The sequence below is a fragment of the Triturus cristatus genome, chromosome 11, assembly GCF_964204655.1.
Source record: "Triturus cristatus chromosome 11, aTriCri1.1, whole genome shotgun sequence".
Taxonomy (NCBI): domain Eukaryota; kingdom Metazoa; phylum Chordata; class Amphibia; order Caudata; family Salamandridae; genus Triturus; species Triturus cristatus.
In genome coordinates, this window is record NC_140594.1 from 570,197,251 (window position 1) to 570,219,706 (window position 22,456).

Consider the following 22,456-nt stretch of genomic DNA (forward strand, 5'->3'; position numbering starts at 1 on the left):
ATGGGTTCTGGTTGACTGCGCAGCTATCTGTCTGCAGGGGGTATTCTTTTCTAGTCTTCCAAATATGCATATTGTGGGTTTTGGTTCTGCCCAGTGTACCTATCACCTCATGCTATTCTTTATTTGGAGCATCATTCCTGTTTACGAGAAGTGGTTACATACGAATGCATGAGGAATTATTTTACATCAATAAAATACACTCAATCATGCAAATTATTCGTTGACTCCTATACACATTTGATACAGAAAGTAATTATTTCATGTAACTTTTTTTCAAGACCACTGAGAGAGCCAATAGGGCTTATCCATAAATTAAGCAGACAGCGCCATCATGTGGCAGACTGCCATAAGTGTCGGTGCTGACAATTAGGTACTGGTGCCAAACACGAGAAACCACCGGCTCAAATGAAGCACTGGATGTAATGCAGGCCCCTGCGCACGGGTGGGTGTGGGGGGGGGGGGGGGGGGGGGGTTAACTCTTCAGGGGCTCTTCAGGGGTCTCTTTTCAGCCCAGGCCAATAAAGATCTGTGAGATATGGGAGACTCAGGGGCCCCTCTTCACATTTTGCAGGGGGCCCCATCATTTTGCGTTACGCCACCGATTGCCAAATTGTAATCACACCTATTTGCTTTGTCAGGGCCTGTATTTTTTATGTAGTCACTTGGCATAATGAAACGGATGTTGCATAAATTCATCACTAACATTGTGCTTGTTGCATTTTTATACACGTGTCCTGAATTTGAACTAATTGTGTAAAGGTAGCTAACAAAAGACTTGACTTACCTTCCTCCACTTCCCATCACTGATACTCGGGCCAAACTTGGACAGCAGCATTTGCCCGTTCTCATTTATCATCTGCACCTCCAAGTGCTTGTCTCGAAGTGCTAAAACAAACCAGTTTTTATCCCCACCCATGTCGCCATAGAAAATGACTCCTTCCGAATCAAAGGTCCGAAAATCGAAAGATGACAAATAACTGTAAAGAAAAAGAAATACAGCCCTGTGTTTGCACGATTGAAAAATGTCAGACTCTTACTTTGACTTCACAACACAGAGCTGGTGTGTGGATTGACGAAAGGCTATTTAGATCAAGAATTTAGTATCTGAGACAACCACATTTTCAAAAATATGGTTTTTTGAAGCATGATAAAATGATTTTCATAAATTCTACGAAAACTGTCATGCAGTGGCCCTGCAATTTACCAAACACATCTAAAAGTTACAGAAACTGCGTTGCAAAAATGACGGTAAATGCAGTTCAGTTCTTACTTTCCTTACTTTGTTAGTTTTTTTCATTAGATGTTTTGTCACCACCTAATCACACTAGAGATCTCTGTGTTATAAATCTATACACAGAAAAAAAGACATGTACCAGGAGCCACACTGCATTGCTATCACTTTCTCATGCTCACATACTCTACAGTTATTCTATTAACATTAAAACCCAGTGGCTAATGCCATCTTCAATCTCTAAAGCTGAAGATGCTCTAAATTTGTTCCATAGATTGTAAATTATAAGATAGTATATTGATTGCCCAAATTGTGTGACATAAGAGTCTGCCAGGGTCTCATACTGCCGAATCAGACACCTGTAGGGCGTCTAGGTCTCAGGGGATGCATGCTCACCCTCACTTTGTAAATGCTTCCTGTGACCTTCCTTGTAAGGTTCCCTGACTACCTAACCAAGGGACTTCCTGCGCCAATGTACTACATTCACGCCAGCACTCTTCCCATTCGACCCCCCTAGATAATAGTAGAGCACAGCAGAGTGGTGTGTCCTACAGAGCAAGCGACCAATGTGGCATGTCTTAGATGGGTGCTGAAGTAAATATTGACAATATAGCAGTTTTACAATTTCTATCAGATAAGGATTTGGAAACAAATAAATCATATTTATATACAGCTATTATTGACTTTTCAACTGCATTTTATTCTGTGGACAGACTGACTTTATGGCAGAAGTGATCTGCCCTAAGGATACCAAGTGGTTTATTGTACCTCTTGGTGTCCTTGCATTCTTCTACCTTGTGTAAAATGCTGTTGAGGGGAGTTCAAGGTCTTTCTAATTCTATCCCCACACCAAATAGTTTGAAGCAGGGCTGCATGTTGGCACCTCTATTATTTTCTCTGTACCTCTCAGATTTCCCTTCCTAGTTGCATGAAGAGAAAAATCATCCCCCAAAACAGGTCCTAACCGCCACGGTCAGAGTAGCGGGTGCAGTCTCAGACACCTTCCAGATCCGCAGGGGTACACTGCAGGGGTGCCCATTGGCCCCACTAATTGTTCGAACTGGCCATGGAGCCTTTGGCTGCATGGGTAAGGGTAGACGCCCAGGTGTGGGGCTTTGAATGGACCTCAGCGCTGTCCAATAGGATAGCCCTATATATAGATGACAACATATTTTTCATCACGGACCCCACATCTTGCGGATTTTGCAGGTCTTTGGCGAGACTTCTGGGTTGTACATGAATGCTGCGAAATCCACAGTGTTCCCCATTGGCGGGGGTGCTGGCAACTTGGAGTGGGCATCGGGGTCGACGCTAGCCATCTGGGGTTCAAATATTTTGGAGTATTTGTTTCTCCAGACCCGTCATTGTGGTGGACCCATAATCTAGCCTCTGTGCTATTGTGCGTCAAAGAAGAAGTGAAGGTCTGGTCCTTGTTCCTACTGACCTTGTTGGGTAGATCGTCAATTTTCAAAAGGGTCCTCCTACCCCCGATTGCTATACCAGCTTTTGAACTACCCCAACCCTATCCCTCTGTCATGGTTTAGACAGTTCAATGCGGTCCAGGACGGGTTCTTCCCATCTATTGATTATCAATGACTGGTGGTATGGCCCTCAGAAGTACCCTCCGTATGTGACAGAGCAATGGGCGATGCCTCCCTGTTTGACTACCTATATAATGGGAAGAGGGTTGGGTTCCTTGCCCCGGCAGCCCAAGTAGTCAGACACATGGAGACGCTCTCTCTGACGGATCGGGTGGTGGGGGAGCCTGACACATTGAACACCTCTGTAGCAGGGCACTATCCTACAACAAGAAGCTCTATTGAGTGGCAATGTGGGTTAACCATAGAAATATCCACACTAGATGTTATGTGGGGTACTGTGTTAAAATCATTCCAGGGGATGCAAAGTGACTATCAGGTGCACCACAGCCAATTCTATCAATAACTGCAGTTTTGTCACGCCATATCCCCTTATCTCCCAGACCTTCAGAAGCTGCCAGAGTTGAGCCCATTAGAGGACAAGCTCCTGATTGGAGACTTGGGTGCAAACAGAATCACCAATATATATAGGTCCCTGATTACAAACAGCTCCACCGCACTACCCGCACTAAGGGCAGCATAGGAGGCGGACATTGACAATTTAGGAGGTTACTGGATGGAGGAACAGGGGACTCCCTGTACAGCAGCAATACCAGCCCTTCTCCACTTGATACAACATAAATACCAACACAGAGCTTACTACATGGGGCGTCGCTTCTGGCACATGGGTATGATGGACTCCCCTGTGTACCTCAGCTGCGGGGCAGATGAGGGTACCTTCCTCCACACGGTGTGGAGCTGTGTGGCATTGACCTGTTTTTGGTGGGGGTGGCATACTGCCTTGGGAAGGTCCTCTCCTGGGTGGTTCCTCTTGACCCTAAGTTAATCCTTCTCCACAGCATGGAGGGAATCAGTATAAAAGGCAGTTATTGTTTCTGGCACTCACGTTGGCGAAAAGAGACATAGCTAGAACGTGGAAATCGGACACTCCATACGTCAGGGCCTGGAAGAAGGGGATGGACCATAGTATGAGTCTTAGGGTAGCAGTGCATCAGGCCAGAGGCTGCCCTTTAAAATACCCAAAAATTTGGCAGCGATGGGCTGATTACAGGGGTATAGTCCTAGCTCCAGTTCGCTCTCTCGTGTCCTAGCTGGAAGCTGAAATACGGAACTATGGTGCTATGGCATGAGAGACGGAGGTGTATGTCTAATTTTGAATCTGATTAAGGGCTATACTGGTGGAATGTGGCACATGGGTGGGATGTTTGGGACTGACACTGCAAGTTTCTGTGTTGCAGTTGTTAACAGAGGTTTTATTACAATCTCCTATGTATGTTTGTGGGCCGCTTCAGCCTTGATTTATTGCTAAATTCCAATAAAATGTATCATGAAACAAATAGGTCCTTAAAGCTTGCTCACTCTTTTGCACAGTTTTAATTGAGCAGACTCCCATTGGTCTTCAGGCAAGTCTGAAATGTCTGCATTACTTGCACAAAAACACTTTTTAAAAGTGAATTTAGCACAAACTAAAATTCTCGTTTTTAGGGGGGAGAGAAAAGCCCCAAAATACACCTGGAATCTAGGAAATGAAAAATTAGAGAAAGTAAATAGATATACATATCTTGGCATAACCTTTTGTGAAAATCTGATGGATGAGGTGCACACAACTAATTTATGTAACAAAGCCCTTGCTCATGCAAATTCTCTGCAGATCTTTTACTGTTCTATGGGTAGAAGACATTTTGATCACTTAATATGAATCTATAAAATAAACATTCCCCCTACATTACCCTACGCATTAGAGCACCCACACACACACATACACACACACACACACACACACACGCACACACACACAAGCACACACACACACACACACTCCTATTGAATCTTGGGCATTCTTAAACAAGTGTGAAGGGAAAAATCCAGAGTAAATGTGTGCACAAAGTTCAGTCCTTCCTGTCCATTTATTAAGGCTAGAACTTAGATTAATGGGTACATTTGTGCAATCCTTAGCGAATATTAGTCGATAAGGATATAAAATACAACATGCCCCAAGTACTTCTCTGAGATCATCCCTGTATTTGATGTACTCTGTCTTCTCACAACCTGGCTCTTGGCATTTCCTTTGGTCTTTTTATCTACCGATACCTCTTTCTCACTTTCAAGCTCAACATGTCCCGTCTGCTGCCATCCTGAATCTTTTTGGATAGACTGAGGGATGCGTTTAATGATAAATTGCATGAGGGTTGGATAGATGGATAGGACAGTGACTATGATACAGCTGTATTTAATTGTTTTGTGAAAGGGCTGGCTGGTGATGGAAAGCAGTTTTTTTAATTGTTGCCAACCACTTCCGAGATGACTGATGATCCATGTACATATGCAAAAATAACATGTGATGGACAGAATGTTGAACAATGCTCCCCATGCCATTCCAGTTTAAACCCAGCCATATGTTAATCAGTCTTGATCATGTTCCCCATGGGAACAGTTCCACCCGAACTGCCAGACCTGGTTTTCACTGGACTGGAAAACAAGCATCCTAGGACCGGTTTTGGGGTTTCACCCATCATCAGCCAGGCTTGCTTGGCTCCAGTGACATGGAGAGCACGGCACCCACACCTGGCTGATGAGGGGTGATGCTCCGAAACCAGTCCTAGGATGCTTGTTTTCCAGTCCAAGGAAAACCTGGCCTGGCAGTTCGGGCTGGACTGTTCCCATGGGGAACAGGGTCAAGACTGATTTGCATATGGATGGGTCCAAAGTGGGGTGGTGTGGTCAGCAAAAGAATGATGAATCAAACCCAGATCCTTCTGATTAGGGGTGAATGTTTGCATTATCCAGCATTCCGTCCATCAATTGTTTCTTTTGCATCAGTGTGAAAATATGCCCAAACGTGTGTCCCATGCTCACTGCACCACTGGATTCAAGCTAGCCCGGCTGATGAGGGGTGATGCCCCGAAACCGGTCCCAGGAGGCTTGTTTCCGGTCCAGGGAGGTACCTGGCTTGGCAGTTCAGGCTGGGCTGTTCCCATAAGGAAAAGGGTCAAGACTGATTTGCATATGGTTGGGTCCAAACTGGGGAGGTGAGCAAAAGAATGATGGATTAAACCCATATCCTTGTGACTGGGGGTGAATGTTTGCATTGTCCAGCATTCCGTCCATCAATTGATTCTTTTGCAGATCCGTGTACATAAGCATAAGGGTTTCTGTGATCATGGACTATTTCTTCTGCCATTCTAAAACACCTTTGTGGTCCACTTGGCCATATACAACAGACAGTTCATGAACAATAAAGGATTCTGAGCGACACCCAATGAGGGTAGTTAGCAGATGTTCTCTTAAGTCTGCAGTTACTGTCTTTGGTCTTTTCCCCAGTACCCTGACTGGCTGTGGTGTGGCAAATGGTTGGATTCAATATAATTCTTAAAGTTGGCAAATGACTCATATAATTTTGCTAATGCAGGGGAAATTCAATGTTAGCCTGTAGGTTGTGGAGCCACTATGTGCAATAAATGCTTACTAGTGTCATATGACCAACACATGTTTACTAATGTCATATGATCATCACAGTGTATTCTCTTATTCCGAACAGTTAAATTACTTGTTCAAAGATAGTATTTAAAAAAAAATGATAATGTCAAACAAAAAAAGAGTGCAGAGTGCACCAAGTGAAGGAAAATGAACCACAAGAAAGGGAGAATAGACAGGAATATGAAGATTAGCAATTGTGTGTAAAGGAAGAAGGGCTTTTTGCAGATGTCCCCCCACTGTTTGCCCCATTTGGACTACTAGATGCTGGTTTTTGACTGACAGTGAAACCTGCTAACTAGTCTCAAGTGCCAGTGCTCTTTCCCTAAAACTGTAATATGTGAATTGGCAATCCCAATTGACAGAGACTTTGCCCCTTATAAGTCCCTAGTATATGGTACCAGGCCAACCCAGGGCATAGGTGGTAAAAGGGTTCCCAGGCCTGCAGCACAGTTTAGTGGCACCCAGGGTGACCCAAGCAAACTACTGAGAGCAGACCTGCCATTGCAGACTGAGAAAGCAGTGCAAAATGCTCGAACTAGATTGTGCCCTCACCATGCATTGCACAGTCAAATGCACTGCTTTTGGTATATGTCAGTCACCCATAGAGAAGGCCTCCTGTGCCCAGGAGGCAGGGTGCAGTATATTAAGAATGTAGACATGTAGGTGCAAGCTTATATGTCTCTATGGTGTCTTTACCATTAAAGTACACTATAAGTGATAGGCGGCCCATAGGATACCATGGGACATGCACCCGGGCAAGCTGGGTTGCCAGCTTCCTTATGGTACCACCTAAATATATCGAGTTTGGTGGCAACCAATGTGCCTTCTCGCACCCCTGATACGAATCTGGTTATATTCTTGTTTTCAGTTCTGTATATTAAGATGCCTTACTCAATGCCTGCTGGCAATGGCCACAGGTTGTGCCAAACAGGTATTGGGGGCACAGGCAGCAGGCCTATTGTATACCCAGTAAGTATATATTATATTGTGTTTAGAGCATTCAGAAAGCGTTGTTCGTAACATACAATATATGTTGATGTCCTGATGTCAATTGACCAAATAATGCCAAGGACTGAACACAATGTTTAATTTATGATAATATAGGAGTACGTCATTTATTTGAATGTTACCCCACTACTTTCCTAGTCTATTTAGTGATTTTCAGATTCCTAGAGTTAAGTTACACAACACCCATTGTGCTCTCTAAGTTCTACGCTATCCTATTCATCTTATATGGCAGTATACCAATAATAAGAGCAAGCACAGAGATACAGAAGGTGAGTACATTTATTCATAACACTTTACAAAGCTAAGTTGGTATTTACCAGATTTCCTTTATAAGCAGATAGTGCCGGAGTAACAGATAACATAATTACAGACTCTACAAGCCCAGACAGTCATGGCAATTTTCCACATACTCGGCAACAGCTTTAGTCTGTCTCCAGATGCCCAGAATAGGTTAACTACTGCAACAAACAACAAAGTGATGGAAGAAATGATTGAATTAATCTCAGACACAGGCAGATCGCATTCCCGTCCATCATTTTTCATCCACTATGCCATTCTAGAGACTGACCCTTCATATGCAAATCAGACTTGGTTCTGCCCCAATATAAATGGTCCAACATGAATTACCAGACAAGGCCTTCTCTGAATGTGAACACAAGCAACCCCAGAGCGGCTGATTTGCCTGTTTGGTTCCTGTCTGAGGTAGCATTCTAGGCAAAAAAGCGATAGCAGGATTGCAGTCCAGAGTAATTACCAGTGGCTGAGAATAATTCAAGCAATCTACCCATCGCTATTGTGTTTTTCTCAGTGTCACACCCTGTGATGGAAATGCCTATACATGGGTCCCTTGTTCATTGTGCCAGAGTACTTAAGCTGCAGCCTCCTGATGAGGCCCACATCGGCTAAAACTGGCCTGAGAGGCTTGTTTTCCCATTCACATGGGACCTGGCCTGGAAGTTCGGGTTGTACTGTTCCTATTGGAGAAGAACCAAGAATGATTTGCATATAGCTAGTTCTTGTCTGTTGTGGCACGTTGAGCAAAAATATAATAGACTGGATTGCAGCCTAGAGCAATTATCGGTCACTGGAATTAGTTCAAGCAATCCACCAATCACTTTTTTTGCTTTCCTGAGAAACGGATTAGGCTAATTTTCACAAGCCCAGCAACGGGTATGGCAAGCCTCTACATGTCCAGAAGCAGATGTGGTTAGATCCCTCATGCACCACAACAAGAATCTGGCAGTTACCACATAACCCGCAAGACATCAAGTACACCTCCATATCTTCAACATTAGTTAAAGTCAACCTGCACATTGCTATCAGTAGATACAGCATGTCATCACATGTCCACTACTAATAGGGATTGTTACCACATGACCAGCAACTGTGTGACCCGTTCAAAGTTTCACATCTTTATACCCAACTTTCAGTCACCCCTGCATCTTTTCCTTCCCCCTGCATCACTCTATTTAGCATGGCTGCTCTTACCAGGGGTGAGACAAAGAGGGAGGAAGGCTGGCATGTGTCACCCAACCCAACAATCAAACATTGCCAGGTCTTGTGGTGTGGTACGGTACAGGCCAGCCGGCGGGGAGCCCCTCCCGCACACAGAAGCCGTGGCCTTTTGCCTCGGGTACTCCCATGCCCACATGCACTTTCATTCACTCGTCTCTGTAAATGATGGACAGACAGAGGATCCGTTGAAAGCTCACAAAGGTCGCTTTCTAGCTAATTGCAGTAGGCCAGCGGGACACCAATATGGAAACAGAAGCTCATGAGCTCCTAAGCATAAGTTTTGACTCGACTTGGATCTTTGGGAGAGCCTGAGTGGAGGTGGAGGGTCGCAGGAGGGGTAGAGACCAAGGCACTAATAACATGGTCTAACCCATGTACCACATAATGCGTTCACAGTGGCTTTAGCCACATTGTACTAGAATGAAAGTAGCATGTGATGGCCCTGCACAAACTGTCAGTGCACCTGTAATGTACGGAGAGCATCTGTAGGCCACACAGGCCAATATGGCCACGATGCCCACAATGAACAGAAACTAGGCATCAAAGCACGACTCACCATCATACACATATGGAGATCCAGGCCCTGATACACTAAAACCATGTATCAATCCTAGAGCCTTCTATCCAATGGACTTCATTTGTTGAGATCGCCAAAATACATCCAGTCAGTCACCTCTGAGACAGCGTGACCTAGTAAACTTACACAGAGAAATGAAGCCACTCACCTGTAGGAGTAAATGGTCAGGTGATTGGCACAGGGACAATGAAACATCATATGGAATACATGAAAATAACATTTGGTACAGGGCTACATACCCTTTTACCTTCAGAACATGTTTAAATGGAATTATCACAATGATACATTTCCCATCATCCTGTTGGACATGTATTATTCACTACGTGCCATACCTTGTTAATTTAGAAAGTGGAAACTCCATGAGAAGAATATTCTTGTCTTCATTACCCAGGTATAACTCGTTCACTGACCGGGCTGCATCCAGAAGAATACAAGTTTCCTGCATGTAAAGAGTAAGGAAGGGTTAATTCATATGTGCAAATGCAAACCATTTCCCTATCAGGATTGAGAAAATGGTCTGAAAATAGAAGCCACAAAATTATGTCATGCATGGATCTCACTGACAGGAAACCTGAAAACATAGCTATTTTAAATATGAGTGTTCAACTACAAAAATCAAATATTCAGGGGCCGATTCCAATGTCGGCCGGAAAGCCTCTAACCGCTAGTCGGAAGCTTTCCAACCGCGGTCTGAGGCTTTCCAACCGAAACGGTCAGTTTACGGTCCGACCGCCGATTACAATGTCGGCGGTCAGAATTGTAAACCGGTCGGTCATTCCGACTCGGTTCTGACCGACTCTTGGAGTCTTTCTGCTGGTCAGAACCGCATCGTAATCCCCTATGGACGTTATTTCTGCCGCCAGGAATACGATGTCGGTTTCCCTCAGCCTTTCCGTGTCGGCCTGTCGAACACAAAAAGGCAGTCTGAAACCACCTCTGGGGGCCCCTAGCCGGACACCCTTGCCTCCATGGCCTTGCTTGGGGGCCGAGGGGGTACCTAGGGTCCCCCCCTTGTAAATCCATGCACTGTGTGGCACGCACAATGGGGTGCATGCCACAGTGTGCACGGTTTTACAGACTCCCCCATTTCTTCATGGGAGCCTGTATTACGACAGGTTTACGGCAGTAGCCGACCTAACAGTGTTCGGTCACATCGTAATCAGGTGGTCAGAACCGCCAACCGGGGGACAGTCGGTCCCGAGTCCGAGGCGGTGTAATAAGCCCCGTAGTGTCTGATCCATGCAAGATTTTCATGCCTCTTCCATAAAATAAATGTACATATTGTGAATCTAAATGTATCACATGTATATAGTTAGTAGTTATTCTAAAGAGCTGACGCTCATAGACCTCCATTGGGCAGCCTCAATTTAACAGTGTGCCGAAACGAATCTATAAAGGTGCTAGGGTGATGCATTAAAGCAGAGTGAGTGACAAGGGTAAAACGTGGTTTATTTATATTAATTACTCAATATATGATTTAGTTGCTAATTTAACCGAACACAATTATAACTGGTTATCGCTAACAAATTAGGGCACTGGAAGTGGGCACACAAAGATGTCGCACACGGATGAACACGTGAAATCAAAATGACTGCAGGAGTGTTGGGCTGGTCCCTGTGTTATGTTTATGCGCTGCCTGGCATCCATGTCCGGGTCGGAGGTTAGAGTTTAAGTAGTTGACTATTTTAAATATGCTGTCCGTTTTGCAAGTCATAAGGTCCTCTTTTCTATATATTTACAAGTTATATGTTATGAAAGGTATCACTAATACATTCGAATAGATTTACAGAGACTAATTGAAGTAACTTTGTAAGATAAAATAAGTTTCCAATACGTTCTAACTACTTGTCCAACATAGGAGGCCTATAAAGGGAAATGAACCTTTAGAAGATTAAACAATTCGGAATCTAGGCAATATTTGATTGTTGTATGATGGAACCACTCATGCGATTACTTACCATGTCTTAACAACGCGATCTTTACCACAACCACGCCTTTACCACACATGCTTTTACCACGCATGCCTTTACAACAAATTTTGTTGTAAAGGCATGATTAGTATAGGCATATGCGTGGTAAAGGTTACACCCCAGCCCGAGCCCTAAAACCCAACACCCAGCCCTAAACACTACCCCGACCCTAGTCCCAAAATCAACCCAACCCCCTCGCCTGGAATCATAAAACCGCCCCCCAGCCATAAAAACTACACGACCCCCGCCCTGAGCCCTAAAACTACTCTCCAAGCCGAATCGGGATCATTCCTTCTCGTTCCTCCCAAGCTCACCCGTCTCCAACACCTCCCGCCCATTTTTCAGAGTCTAGAGCGCTGACTGCCTTTACCACGAAAATCATTGTAAAGGCATGTGTTGTAAAGGAATATGTGTTGTAAAGGAATATGCGTGGTAAAGGCAAGTGTGGTAATGCTTGCGCTGTTATGGCATGTGTGGTTCAGTCTGCGTGGTTAATGCTGTTTCCCATATTTGATAGTAAAAATTTGTCTGAAGTATGACATTTATTACATTTTATACATAGAGTCAACTACGTGCATAGTACGTCTGTTAAAAATGTTTGTGTGGCTGGAGGGAGAGAACTATGGGGCTAAAGGTAGCCATAGAAATGGAAAAGGTAAGGAGAGGAGGAAGAAATAGTGAATGTGTGAGAGAGCTTGAGAGAGAAATAGAAAGAAGCAGGGATATGAAAAGCTGCAGGGGATCTGAAGGGGCTGGATTGAGGAGATGAGGAATGGTTGTGGGGAGAAGTAACTGAGGATAACGGTAGCGGTGAGTAGATCAGGCAGACAGTTACATAGGGAAGGAAAGGGACACTGTAAAATGAGTTTAAAAACACAGAGGGGCATATTTACGTGACCCTTGTGCCACCATTGCATCACTTTTAGTGGCGCAATGGTAGTGCAAACCACCAAATCATATTTATGAGGCCACACAACGCCACCTGGCGTGGCTTTGAATGGCCTTATAGATATGAAGTAGGGGAAGGCAGCGCATATCGCTGTGCTGCCTTACTCTGCGTTAAGGAGACATTCCATGGGCTTTGCGACAGGTGTTCCCATGCAACACCCACGGAATTTGTTGCAGCCCCAGATTACAAGACCATGTAAACCTGGGAATGCACCAAAACCTCATGCCTCCCAGGGGAGGCGCAATGTTTGCAACGCAGGCATCCTTGCACCATGGTACAAGGGTGCCTGCATTGGCATTAGGTTGCCGAAATGGCGCTAGTGCAGGGGGAAAGGACAGCAATGCGCTGTATGCCATAAATACAGCGCATTCCAGCCCTTTCACTTTGAAGCAGGGCAGCGCAGCAAGGTGAATTGCTGCGCTGCCCTGCGCCAAATCCCCATAAATATGCCCCACAGTTTGGGTGTGTTTTGGTAAGGGAAGGGCAGCAGTGAGTGTGTAAGAAGGGTGCAAATGAGATTGAGGCAAAAGTTCGAGTAAAACTAAACAGGGAGAGGACATATGGTGCATGAGGGTACAAAATAAAAAATAAGCTGATTAAATGAGTTAAGAGAGTGTGGGAAAGGGTTGTAGGAGACCGTAATATGGGAAGATGCAGAGAGGAAATAGAGGAATGTGTTCACAGTGAAACTGGGCAGGTCAGAGCGTTCTACATCCCCTCCCTATCTCGAGGCCTGAGACACGACGCCCCGCTCGTGCTGCTGTCAGACTCGCCTTTGCCTGCCAGCCTTGACCTTGAGGAAAGTAAAACAGTTCTCCAAGTGTCTCTCCGCCTTTTCCTGAACTTATCACAAGGGTTTCTAAAGCGGGCGGAGCAACAAACCCATGAGTCGTTTCAGTCTGCAAAAGGCGTCGCCATTTTGACAAAGACCGTGATCTATTTATACTCCTCAACCTCCTCCTCTTCTCAAGAACTTTCACAGCCAATTCCAGCCAGCAACCCAGCAAGAAGTCACACGATTACTACCCATCTTCCGCTCCATGTCTAAATCTTTCAACAAACCCTCATACACTAACCCAGATGGTTGTACACCAAAGCACAGCACCTCCAAATCAACTACAGAGAGGATCAGTTAGGCACGTAACCCTGAGAAATACAGCAGGTGCAGTGGCGGTGGGGTTTGGGAAGTGAGGGGACTGCCGCACGCACCTCTATTACAGCTGTTTTTTTAATAGAAACATTTGTATTTTGCTTATATGCATAATAACAAAAAAAAATTGCTCTTGATAGGTATATAACATTAACACAAGACCCCTCACTTCTGCTGGGTCCTCCACCCCACTCTACAGTATTGCCTGCACACCTGCTTAGGATATCAATCAATTTCCTCTATTATAGCTGCTTTCAATACCAAACCAAAGGCTAGAGGCCAGTTGTCCTTGCTTGCATTTAAGCCCATGGCAACCTTGCAAAGCTACTAGAATCAGCACTCCCACACTCGGTTTAAACTCACCCCCTCCAACATCTGCAAAACTCCAAACATAGCAGCCCGGATGCCTCCCCTCTCACATCCCTCACACACATTGATCCCACCAAACAGTGCAGCCTAAGACTTTCTCTCCGCTGTCTTAGGTCTCCTGAGCTCTAGGGCTTCCAGAGTGACCCAAACACAAATGCGAGGTGACTTCGGGCAGTAGGCCGATCCAACACCAAACTGCTTCCACATTTCTATAATGCCTTCACTCCAACCACTGCCAGTTGTTCTTGATTCGGACCCACTCGATTCAGTTCAGACCAAAAGCTGTTCTCGGACTCCTTCAGATCATCCATAAATATGGTCTCCTGCACCCTTCCTGCAGGTAATTGACAAGTTAACCCGACAACAAAATGCTAGAAAGTGAGTCATTTAACTTGTAGTGGATCTTCCAGAGCTCAGCAAGCAACCACACATCCCTGTTAGCCACCAATGCCTCATTTGCGTGTCTTTAACTCCAATATTTTACACACTTCATTCAAACAATCAATTCTCAGCCCAACTCGGCTTGTTCTTAACCTTCCGCCAGGGGCTCCTTCGGCCCCATCGTTGAAAGCCTTACATTGGCTACCGGTAAGGCAGAGAAGTATTTTTAAAATCTGCTGCATTACTTACAATGCTTTAAGGGGTAGAGGCCCTAGATATCTGCAGCAGAAACGTAAACGCCATTTACCTACCAGAAGCCTAAAGTCTTTGGATAAAGCCTTGTTGAGTGTATCCCGTATCCATCTGACTAGATGCGGAGGCAGAAGCTTTTCTTGCCTGGCTCCGCTCTATTGGAACAACTTACCTCTTCATGTTCGTCTCCGTACTAATTACTATAAATTCAGGGAATTGCAGAAAACGTCTTTATTTTAATTTAATTTTCTCCTGCTTGCGCTTGCTTGTATCTGAAGGCAGTGCCGAGATGCCCTTGGGTGAGTCGTGCGCTCTATTAAATTTAATTAATATAACATACACCCGAAAAAACCTCTCTGGAATCCGGAGCACGTAAGAACTCGTGCATCGTTGCTGGCCTACCAGGAAGCTCAAAAATCCTATAAACAAGCTTTTGCCACACAACCTTAACACTTCCTTAAAACACACAACATACTCAATCCAACTTTGTCACAAAAGTGGTACCGATTCCTTGCAGGTGGCCCTATGGAGTGACATACACACCAAAATCTACTACAAAGCCATGCTCGTTCCCCGGGTGCTGTCTATTGCCTTTAACAAGTCATAGACTGCTTTAAGAATTTCTGGCGGAAATTCCATTTCACCAGTTACAAATGGGTCAAATAGACAATTAAGGCATATGGATTTTTGTGGAATTAATTCTATTCTGCCTATATAGTGGCATGCGCTAAATATGAGGCTAATACCCACACGAGGTAAAACATTAGCGCACAATTTTACTTTTCGGCCAGTCTTTTGAGCCTATAAAAGCTGAATACTTTGCAGATTTTTTGCATTTATTTCCTAACTGTCATTTGGTTGCAGAATTTCGCCCACATACCAGCATAGACGTCTTGGGGGGAGTGTCTTATGACCGATAAAATAACATCCACCATATCAGGTGGAGAGAGAAAGAACTCAGGTTGCCCCGTTCAATCACCAGGCATGAAGGTGCAGGCTCTGGAGGTGGGGGTGTAGAACTTGCCCCTGTGATTGCGAGAGGAGGTCTGCCCTGAGATGGAGACGGAGCGCGCATGACAATGAGGGGTAAAGAAGGTCCTTTTACCACACCCTTTGCAGCCAATCTGGGGCTTTTAATATGACCTGGTCCCAGTCTTGTCGAATGCTTCTCAGAACTTAAGGAATCAAGAGCATGGGGGGGAACGCATAAAGCAGCTGGAAGCCCCAATCTAACTGAAATGCGTCCCACAATACTCCCTGCATTGGATACAGGAAGCTGCAGAACGACGGGCATTGCACGTTCCCGTGAGTGGAAAACGGGTCTAATTGAGGAAAGCCCCACTTCCTGAAAATGTGATGTACCACTTCTGGATGGAGACGCCACTCATGATCGTCTGAATACTGCTGACTGATACGGTCTACACGTACATACAGAATTCCGGCCAAGTGATTTGCAAGGGCCCAAATCTATTGGTCGTGAGTTTAGTACTACTCCTCCCTGTTTGTTGATATACCACATCGCTGTAGTATTGTCTGTTAAGTCCTGAACTGACTGACCACGAAGGGAAGGGAGGAAGGCCTTGAGAGCCACACTTATCAATCAATCAATCAATCACTGCATTTGTAAAGCGCGCTACATACCCGAGAGGGTCTCAAGGTGCTGGGGAGGGGGGCCGCTACTGATCGAAGAGCCAGGTCTTGAGGAGTTTTCTGAAGGCCAGCAGGTCCTGGGTCTGTCGTAGGATGGTGGGGAGAGTGTTCCAGGTCTTGGCGGCGAGGTAGGAGAAGGATCTGGCGCTGGCGGTGGTTTTCCGGATGCGGGGGACTGTGGCGAGGGCGAGGTTGGCTGAGCGGAGGCTTTGGGTGGGGGTGTGGAAGCTGAGTCGGTCGTTGAGGTAAGTGGATCCCGTGTTGTATAGTGCTTTGTGTGCGTGGATGAGGAGTTTGAAGGTGATACTTTTGTTGACGGGGAGCCAGTGCAGGCCTCTCAGGTGGGGTGTGATGTGGCTGCGGCGGGGGACGTCGAGGATGAGTCGGGCCGAGGCGTTCTGGATACGTTGGAGTCGTCTCAGGTGCTTGTTTGTTGTTCCTGAGTAGAGGGCGTTCCCGTAGTCGCGTCTGTTGGTGATGAGGGCCTGAGTGACGGTTTTTCTCGTGTCGAGGGGAATCCATTTGAAGGTCCTGTGGAGCATACGGAGGGTGTTGAAGCAGGACGCGGAGACGGCGTTGACTTGCCTGGTCATGGAGAGAGTGGAGTCGAGAATGACCCCCAGGTTGCGTGCGTGCGTGTTCCGTGGGTTCCGGGGCTGTGCCTAGCGATGTGGGCCACCAAGAGTCATCCTAGGCCGATGGGGTGGGTCCGAGAATGAAGACCTCCGTCATGTCTGAGTTCAGCTTCAGTCTGCTGTCCTTCATCCAGTCGGCTACGGCCTTCATTCCTCAGTGGAGGTTGGCTTTGGCGGTGTGGGGGTCTTCGGTGAGGGATATGATCAGCTGGGTGTCGTCGGCGTAGGAGATGATGTTGAGGTTATGTTGTCGTGCGACGTGGGCGAGAGGTGCCATGTAGATATTGAACAGCGTCGGGCTGAGGGAGGATCCCTGTGGGATGCCGCAGATGATCTCGGTGGTTTTGGAGCGGAAGGGTAGGAGGCGGACGCTCTGGGTTCTGCCGGAGAGGAAGGATGTGGTCCAGGCCAGGGCCTTCTCTTGGATACCGGCGTCATGGAGGCGTGCGGATAGGGTGCGGTGGCAGACCGTGTCAAAGGCTGCTGATAGGTCCAGGAGGATGAGGGCGGCTGTTTCTCCTTTGTCCATCAGGGTCCTGATGTCGTCAGTGGCGGCGATGAGGGCGGTCTTGGTGCTGTGGTTGCTGCGAAAACCGGATTGGGAAGGGTCCAGGATGTTGTTGTCTTCGAGGTAGCGGGTCAGCTGTTTGTTGACAATATTCTTAGTCACTTTTGCCGGGAATGGGAGCAGGGAGATGGGTCGGAAGTTCTTGAGGTCCTTGGGGTCCGCCTTGGGCTTCTTCAGAAGGGCGTTGATCTCGGCGTGCTTCCAGCTTTCTGGAAAGGTTGCTGTCTCGAAGGAACAGTTGATTGTTTTCCGGAGATGGTTGTGCTGGCTTTGTTGAAGACGTGGTGAGGGCAGGGGTCCGATGGGGATCCGGAGTGGATGGAGTTCATGGTTTTGATGGTGTCTTCGTTGCTGACGCTGGACCAGACGGTCAGGCGACTGGTGCGGGTGGTAGTCGCAGGGGTGGTGGACTCGGTGGTGGGTGCGGAGGGGTCGGAGTTGAAGTTGTCGTGGATGTCGGTGATCTTGCGGTGGAAGAAGGTGGCCAGGGAGTCGCACAGGTCTTGAGATGGCGGGATGTCGTTGGTGTTGGAGCTGGGGTTGGAGAGTTCTTTCACGATGCTGAAGAGCTCTTTGGTGTTGTGTGCATTGTTGTCTAGGCGGTCCTTGAAGGCGGTCTTCTTGGCGGTCCTGATGAGTTGGTGGTGTCTGCAGGTGGTGCTCTTGAGGGCTGTGTGGTTGTCTGGTGTTCGGTCGTGGAGCCATTTCCTCTCCAGCTTCCGACAGGTGTGCTTGGAGATCCGGAGGTCCTCGGTGAACCAGGCGGCTTTCTTGTTGGTGTGGTTGGTTGTGGAGGTCTAGAGAGGGGCGAGGGTGTTGGCGCAGTCGTTGATCCACTGTGTGAGGTTGGTCGCGGCGGTTTCTGGGTCGGTGGGTGGTCTCAGGGCGAGGGCGGTAGTCAGTTGGTCCTCGGTGACCTTGCCCCAGCAGCGGCGCGGTAGCTGTTGGGTGCAGTGGTGTGTGGTGGGTTTCCTGAAGGTGAAGTGGACGCATCGGTGGTCGGTCCAGTGGGGTTCGGTGGTGTGGTTGAAGGAGACGTGGGGGCTTGCGGAGAAGATGGGGTCGAGCGTGTGTCCCGCGGCGTGAGTAGGTGTTGTTACGAGCCGTTTGAGTCCGAGGTTGGCGAGGTTATCGATCAGGGCGGTGGAGTTGGCGTCGTTGTTGTTCTCGAGGTGGAAGTTCAGGTTCCCGAGGAGGATGTAGTCCGTGGAGGGTGCCGATGAGGTCGGCGATGGTGTCGCTGCACTGTGGGCAGGGTCCGGGAGGTCTGTAGATGAGTGTTCCTCTGAGGGTGTTGTTGGGGTCGGTGTGGATCTAGAAGTGCCTGTGCTCAGCGGTGGTGAGGGTGTCGTCGGTGTTCGTTGAGATTTTGATGGAGTCTTTGTGGATGATGGCGATTCCTCCTCCCACTCCGTTAGTGCAGTCTCTGCGGGAGATCTTGTAGCCCTGTGGGATGGCTATGGCGATGTCTGGTGCTGAGGTGGCGTTCAGCCAGGTCTCCGTCAGGAAGGCGGCGTCGGGAGAGTCTAGGAGGTCCCAGAGTTCGATGGCGTGCTTGCGAGCGGAGCGGGTGTTGAGGAGGATGCAGCGGAGGTGGTTAGGTTCTCTGGCTGGTGGTGTGGAGGGTTGGATGCTGGTGAATCTGCAGTTCCGGCAGGTGAAGGTGCCCTTGGGTGCGCCTCGGGGTGGCCCAGTAGCAGGGGTGGTCTCGTTCGGTGTTGAGTGCGTGGAGGGTGCTTGCGTCGTAGTGAAGTCTGGCATTGCGGGGGGTGCGGGGTCCAGGGGCTCTGACGCTGGGTGCGGTCCAGGCGCGGACAGGCGCAGACGGGCTTGCCTTAGGCGCGCCTTCGGCGCACCCGCTGCGCACGTCCGCTGCGCAGCCGCTTCGCGGCCTCCATATGAGGGGCAGAGGGAGGGAGGAGCAGCTGGGAGGTGGGAGCGGGGCGGCCAATGGGAGTTAAGGGGCGGGCCGCAGGGTCTCAGCGGCGGGGGGAAAACGGCGGGAAAAGACGGCGGGAGAGGCGGCGAGGGTCACGGAGGGAGGGGGGGGATAACAGAATTTTTTTTCCAGAAGACTGATGTGCAACAATCTTTCCTCTGGAGACCAAAGACCTTTGACTGCCAGATCTCCCAGATGAGCTCCCCACCCTAGAGTGGAGGCATCTGTTATCACTGTGGCCACCGGAGGAAGAGGGTGAAACAGTTTCCCTTGAGACAGGTTGCCGAAAACTCCAACTACTACAGATACGCTGCAGTGTCTCTGGAGATCTTGACTAACTCCTCGAGATCTCCATTGTGTTGAAACCACGGCCTGCGGAGGCACCACTGAAGAGCATGGTTGACCAACAGAATGCAGGAAGTTAACAGACCGAGCAGGGGCAAGATCTTCAGGATTGGAACAAAAGCTCCATTCTGAAATAGTGGAATCATAGCCTGAATGTCCTGAATCCTCTGAGGAGACGGGAAAGCACAAATAACTGTAGTGTCCAATACTGCCCCTATGAACAGGTTGCGCTGAGAGGGCTCCAGGTGAGATTTGGGTACATTTATTGAAAACCCCAAGCTGAACAACAGTTGCATTGTCGCCTGCAAAAGGCGCAACACAATCTCTGGTGACTTTGCTTTGAGCAGCCAATCATCTAGATACAGGAACACTGAATTCCCTGACATTCTGGGATGTGTTGCCACCACTGCCATCACCTTTATGAAGACCCGGGGTGTGGAAGTAAGGCCAAATAGAAGGACCGCAAACTGATAATGCTGAGACATCACCGTAAAACAGAGACCCTTTGAATGCGATTTCAGAATGGAGATGTGCAAATACGCATCCTGTAAATCAATCCAAACCATCCAGTCTTCCTTCTCCAGCGCAAGAAGAACCTGTGCTAGGGTCAAAATTTTGAGGAATAAGTTCAAAATCCTGAGATCAAGGATCGGCCGCAAACGACTGCCATTTTGGGAATCAGGAAGTACTGGGACTAGCATTCCTGATCCAGTTCCTGTTCTGGAACCAATTGTATTGCACCATTCTGAAACAGCGTTTGCACATCCTGTGGAAGGGGCAGAAGATGCTCTTCCTAACAAATCCCTTGTCTGGGGGAAAAGAAGGGGGATACTCCTGGAAGGGTAGGGCATACCCATATTCTATGATGTCTAAGACCCAAAGGTCTGTAGCGATAGACCTCTAGTGAGGCAGAAAATAGGTCACCCGTCCTCCCACTGGGCAAGCATGCTCTAAGATGGTAAAGCCAGAGCTGCTTTTCTGCAACAATGGCTGGGAAGAGGAGGCTGGTTGATGGTCAAAACCACACTGATGACCTCTGCCCCTTCCCATGCATCTTTTATAAAGGGGATTTGAGCCTTGCTGCTGGTACTGCCAATTTATTTCTAAGACAGAACAAGTTCCTTGAAAAACCCCAAAACCTGCAAAATTGCCTTTAATCCTAAGGCTGGGACTGAAGCCCTAAGTATCTTTTAGTGGCCTTGCTGTCTTTAAATCTCTGCAGCGCAGAATCAGTCTTGGCCCCAAACAAATGTGACCTGTCAAAGGGCAAATTCAAAAGAGTTTCCTGAACATCTGGCGAAAAACCCGGACCCTTCAACCAGGCATGTCTTCTTGTTGCAACTGAAGAACCCATGGCTCTTGCCATGGAGTCTGCAGTGTCCAAACCTGATTGAATAACCTGGTAGGCTGATGGGCAGTCAACAGCTTGGAGAAATGACCTTGGAGATCCAACGGCAACTTTGGGATGACCTTCCTTGCCGAGTCCATCAAGGCATGCACATAATGCCCCAAACAAGCAAGCAGCATCTGTAGACTTAAGGGTCATATTCCCAGAAGAAAAGATTTTCTTCACCGACTGCTTCATCCTCTAAGACTCCCTATCTGCAGGAGTAGTAGGGAATGATCCAGATGACAGAGGAGGAAGAAGCCTGAGCCACCAAGCTTTGACGAGTGGGGTGTGACGATAGAAATGAAGGATTCCCTGGAGCTAGCTTATAGCTTCTGGCCACTGATCTTGATGCCACAGCAGAGGACATTGGCTTTTGCCAGATCTCAAGTATGGGCTCCATCAAAGCTTCACTGAATGGTAATAATGGCTCTGAACAAGAGGCAGTGGAATGAAGCACCTCTGTAAGAATGTTGGACTTCAGTTCTGCCGAAGGGAGAGGCAAGTCCAATATATCTGCAGCCCTTCTCATCACTGCATGATGAGACGTTACCTCTGGAGGCGCCAAACCTTTCGGTGATAGTAACTTCCACTCAGAGGAGGTATCCAGACCACTATCCTCATCTAATCCCTCAAAGTCCGGATCCAACTTTATAATCTCTCCTTCTTCCACACCTTCATGCTCGTCCTCTAGCAATCTCTGAGCTTCCCTATGGGATCTGATCCTTGGCGTTGATGGCACCAATGTTTTGGGTACTGGTGCTGAAGGTCGAACCTAAGGTGGCAGAGTCGGTGAAGTTGACCTCGAAATAACCGGAGCGGGCTCGGATCCAGAAGAGTGCAGGAGATGGCTTATGTGACACCAAAGAATCATGCCCATCCTGATATGGTAACAGCATCGACTGTTTCAGCGCCAGAGTCATGGGCAGGAACAGCATAAATGGTGCCTGCTGGTATTGAGGCTAAAATCCTCCAAGCAAATATGACAGCGGACCCATGGAACCCGCAGACGCACCAGATCGAGTTGCAGCCCTTGCAAAAATGCTGTACATAGCCTTAAGAAAGTTGGGAGGATCTGTCCCCAGAGTCGGGAATCTCGGATATACCGGTTCCAGGTGTGAGGGCACCAGTGTCATAGGAGGGACCACCAAATCTGGCTGCGGTACTGGCTGCCCCGTCAGAGTCTTCGTCCTCAGAGGTGGAGTCATTGGCCTTGGAGCCGGAAGTGGAGTCGTAAGCCTCAGAGCCGGGGATGAAGCTAGAGACGTACTCAGAGATGGACTCAGCCACAAATCTTCTCTATGCACCCGAGGTTCTGAGTACGGGGTTGTCGATCTCAGTGAACCACCTTTCAAAAAACAATGCTGAGACCGATGGTGCTACTTCTTCTTATGTTTCCTTTTAGAAGACCTTGAAGTGTGGGGTGACAATGACTCTGAACAGGGTCAAGATCTC

The 22,456-nt window shown here is 47.7% G+C and overlaps 1 protein-coding gene across 1 annotated transcript in view; it reads right to left on the reverse strand.

Moving 5' to 3' along the window:
- Window positions 1-22,456, reverse strand: part of LOC146785097 (growth arrest-specific protein 6-like) — a 115,384-nt gene that overhangs the window by 65,793 nt on the left and 27,135 nt on the right. The window contains exons 2-3 of the mRNA XM_085633652.1: window positions 9,739-9,845; window positions 785-977 (exon numbers count right to left, since the gene is read on the reverse strand). Of these exons, the coding sequence (XP_085489778.1) occupies window positions 785-977; window positions 9,739-9,845 (300 nt within the window). The remainder of the gene's footprint in view (window positions 1-784; window positions 978-9,738; window positions 9,846-22,456) is intronic.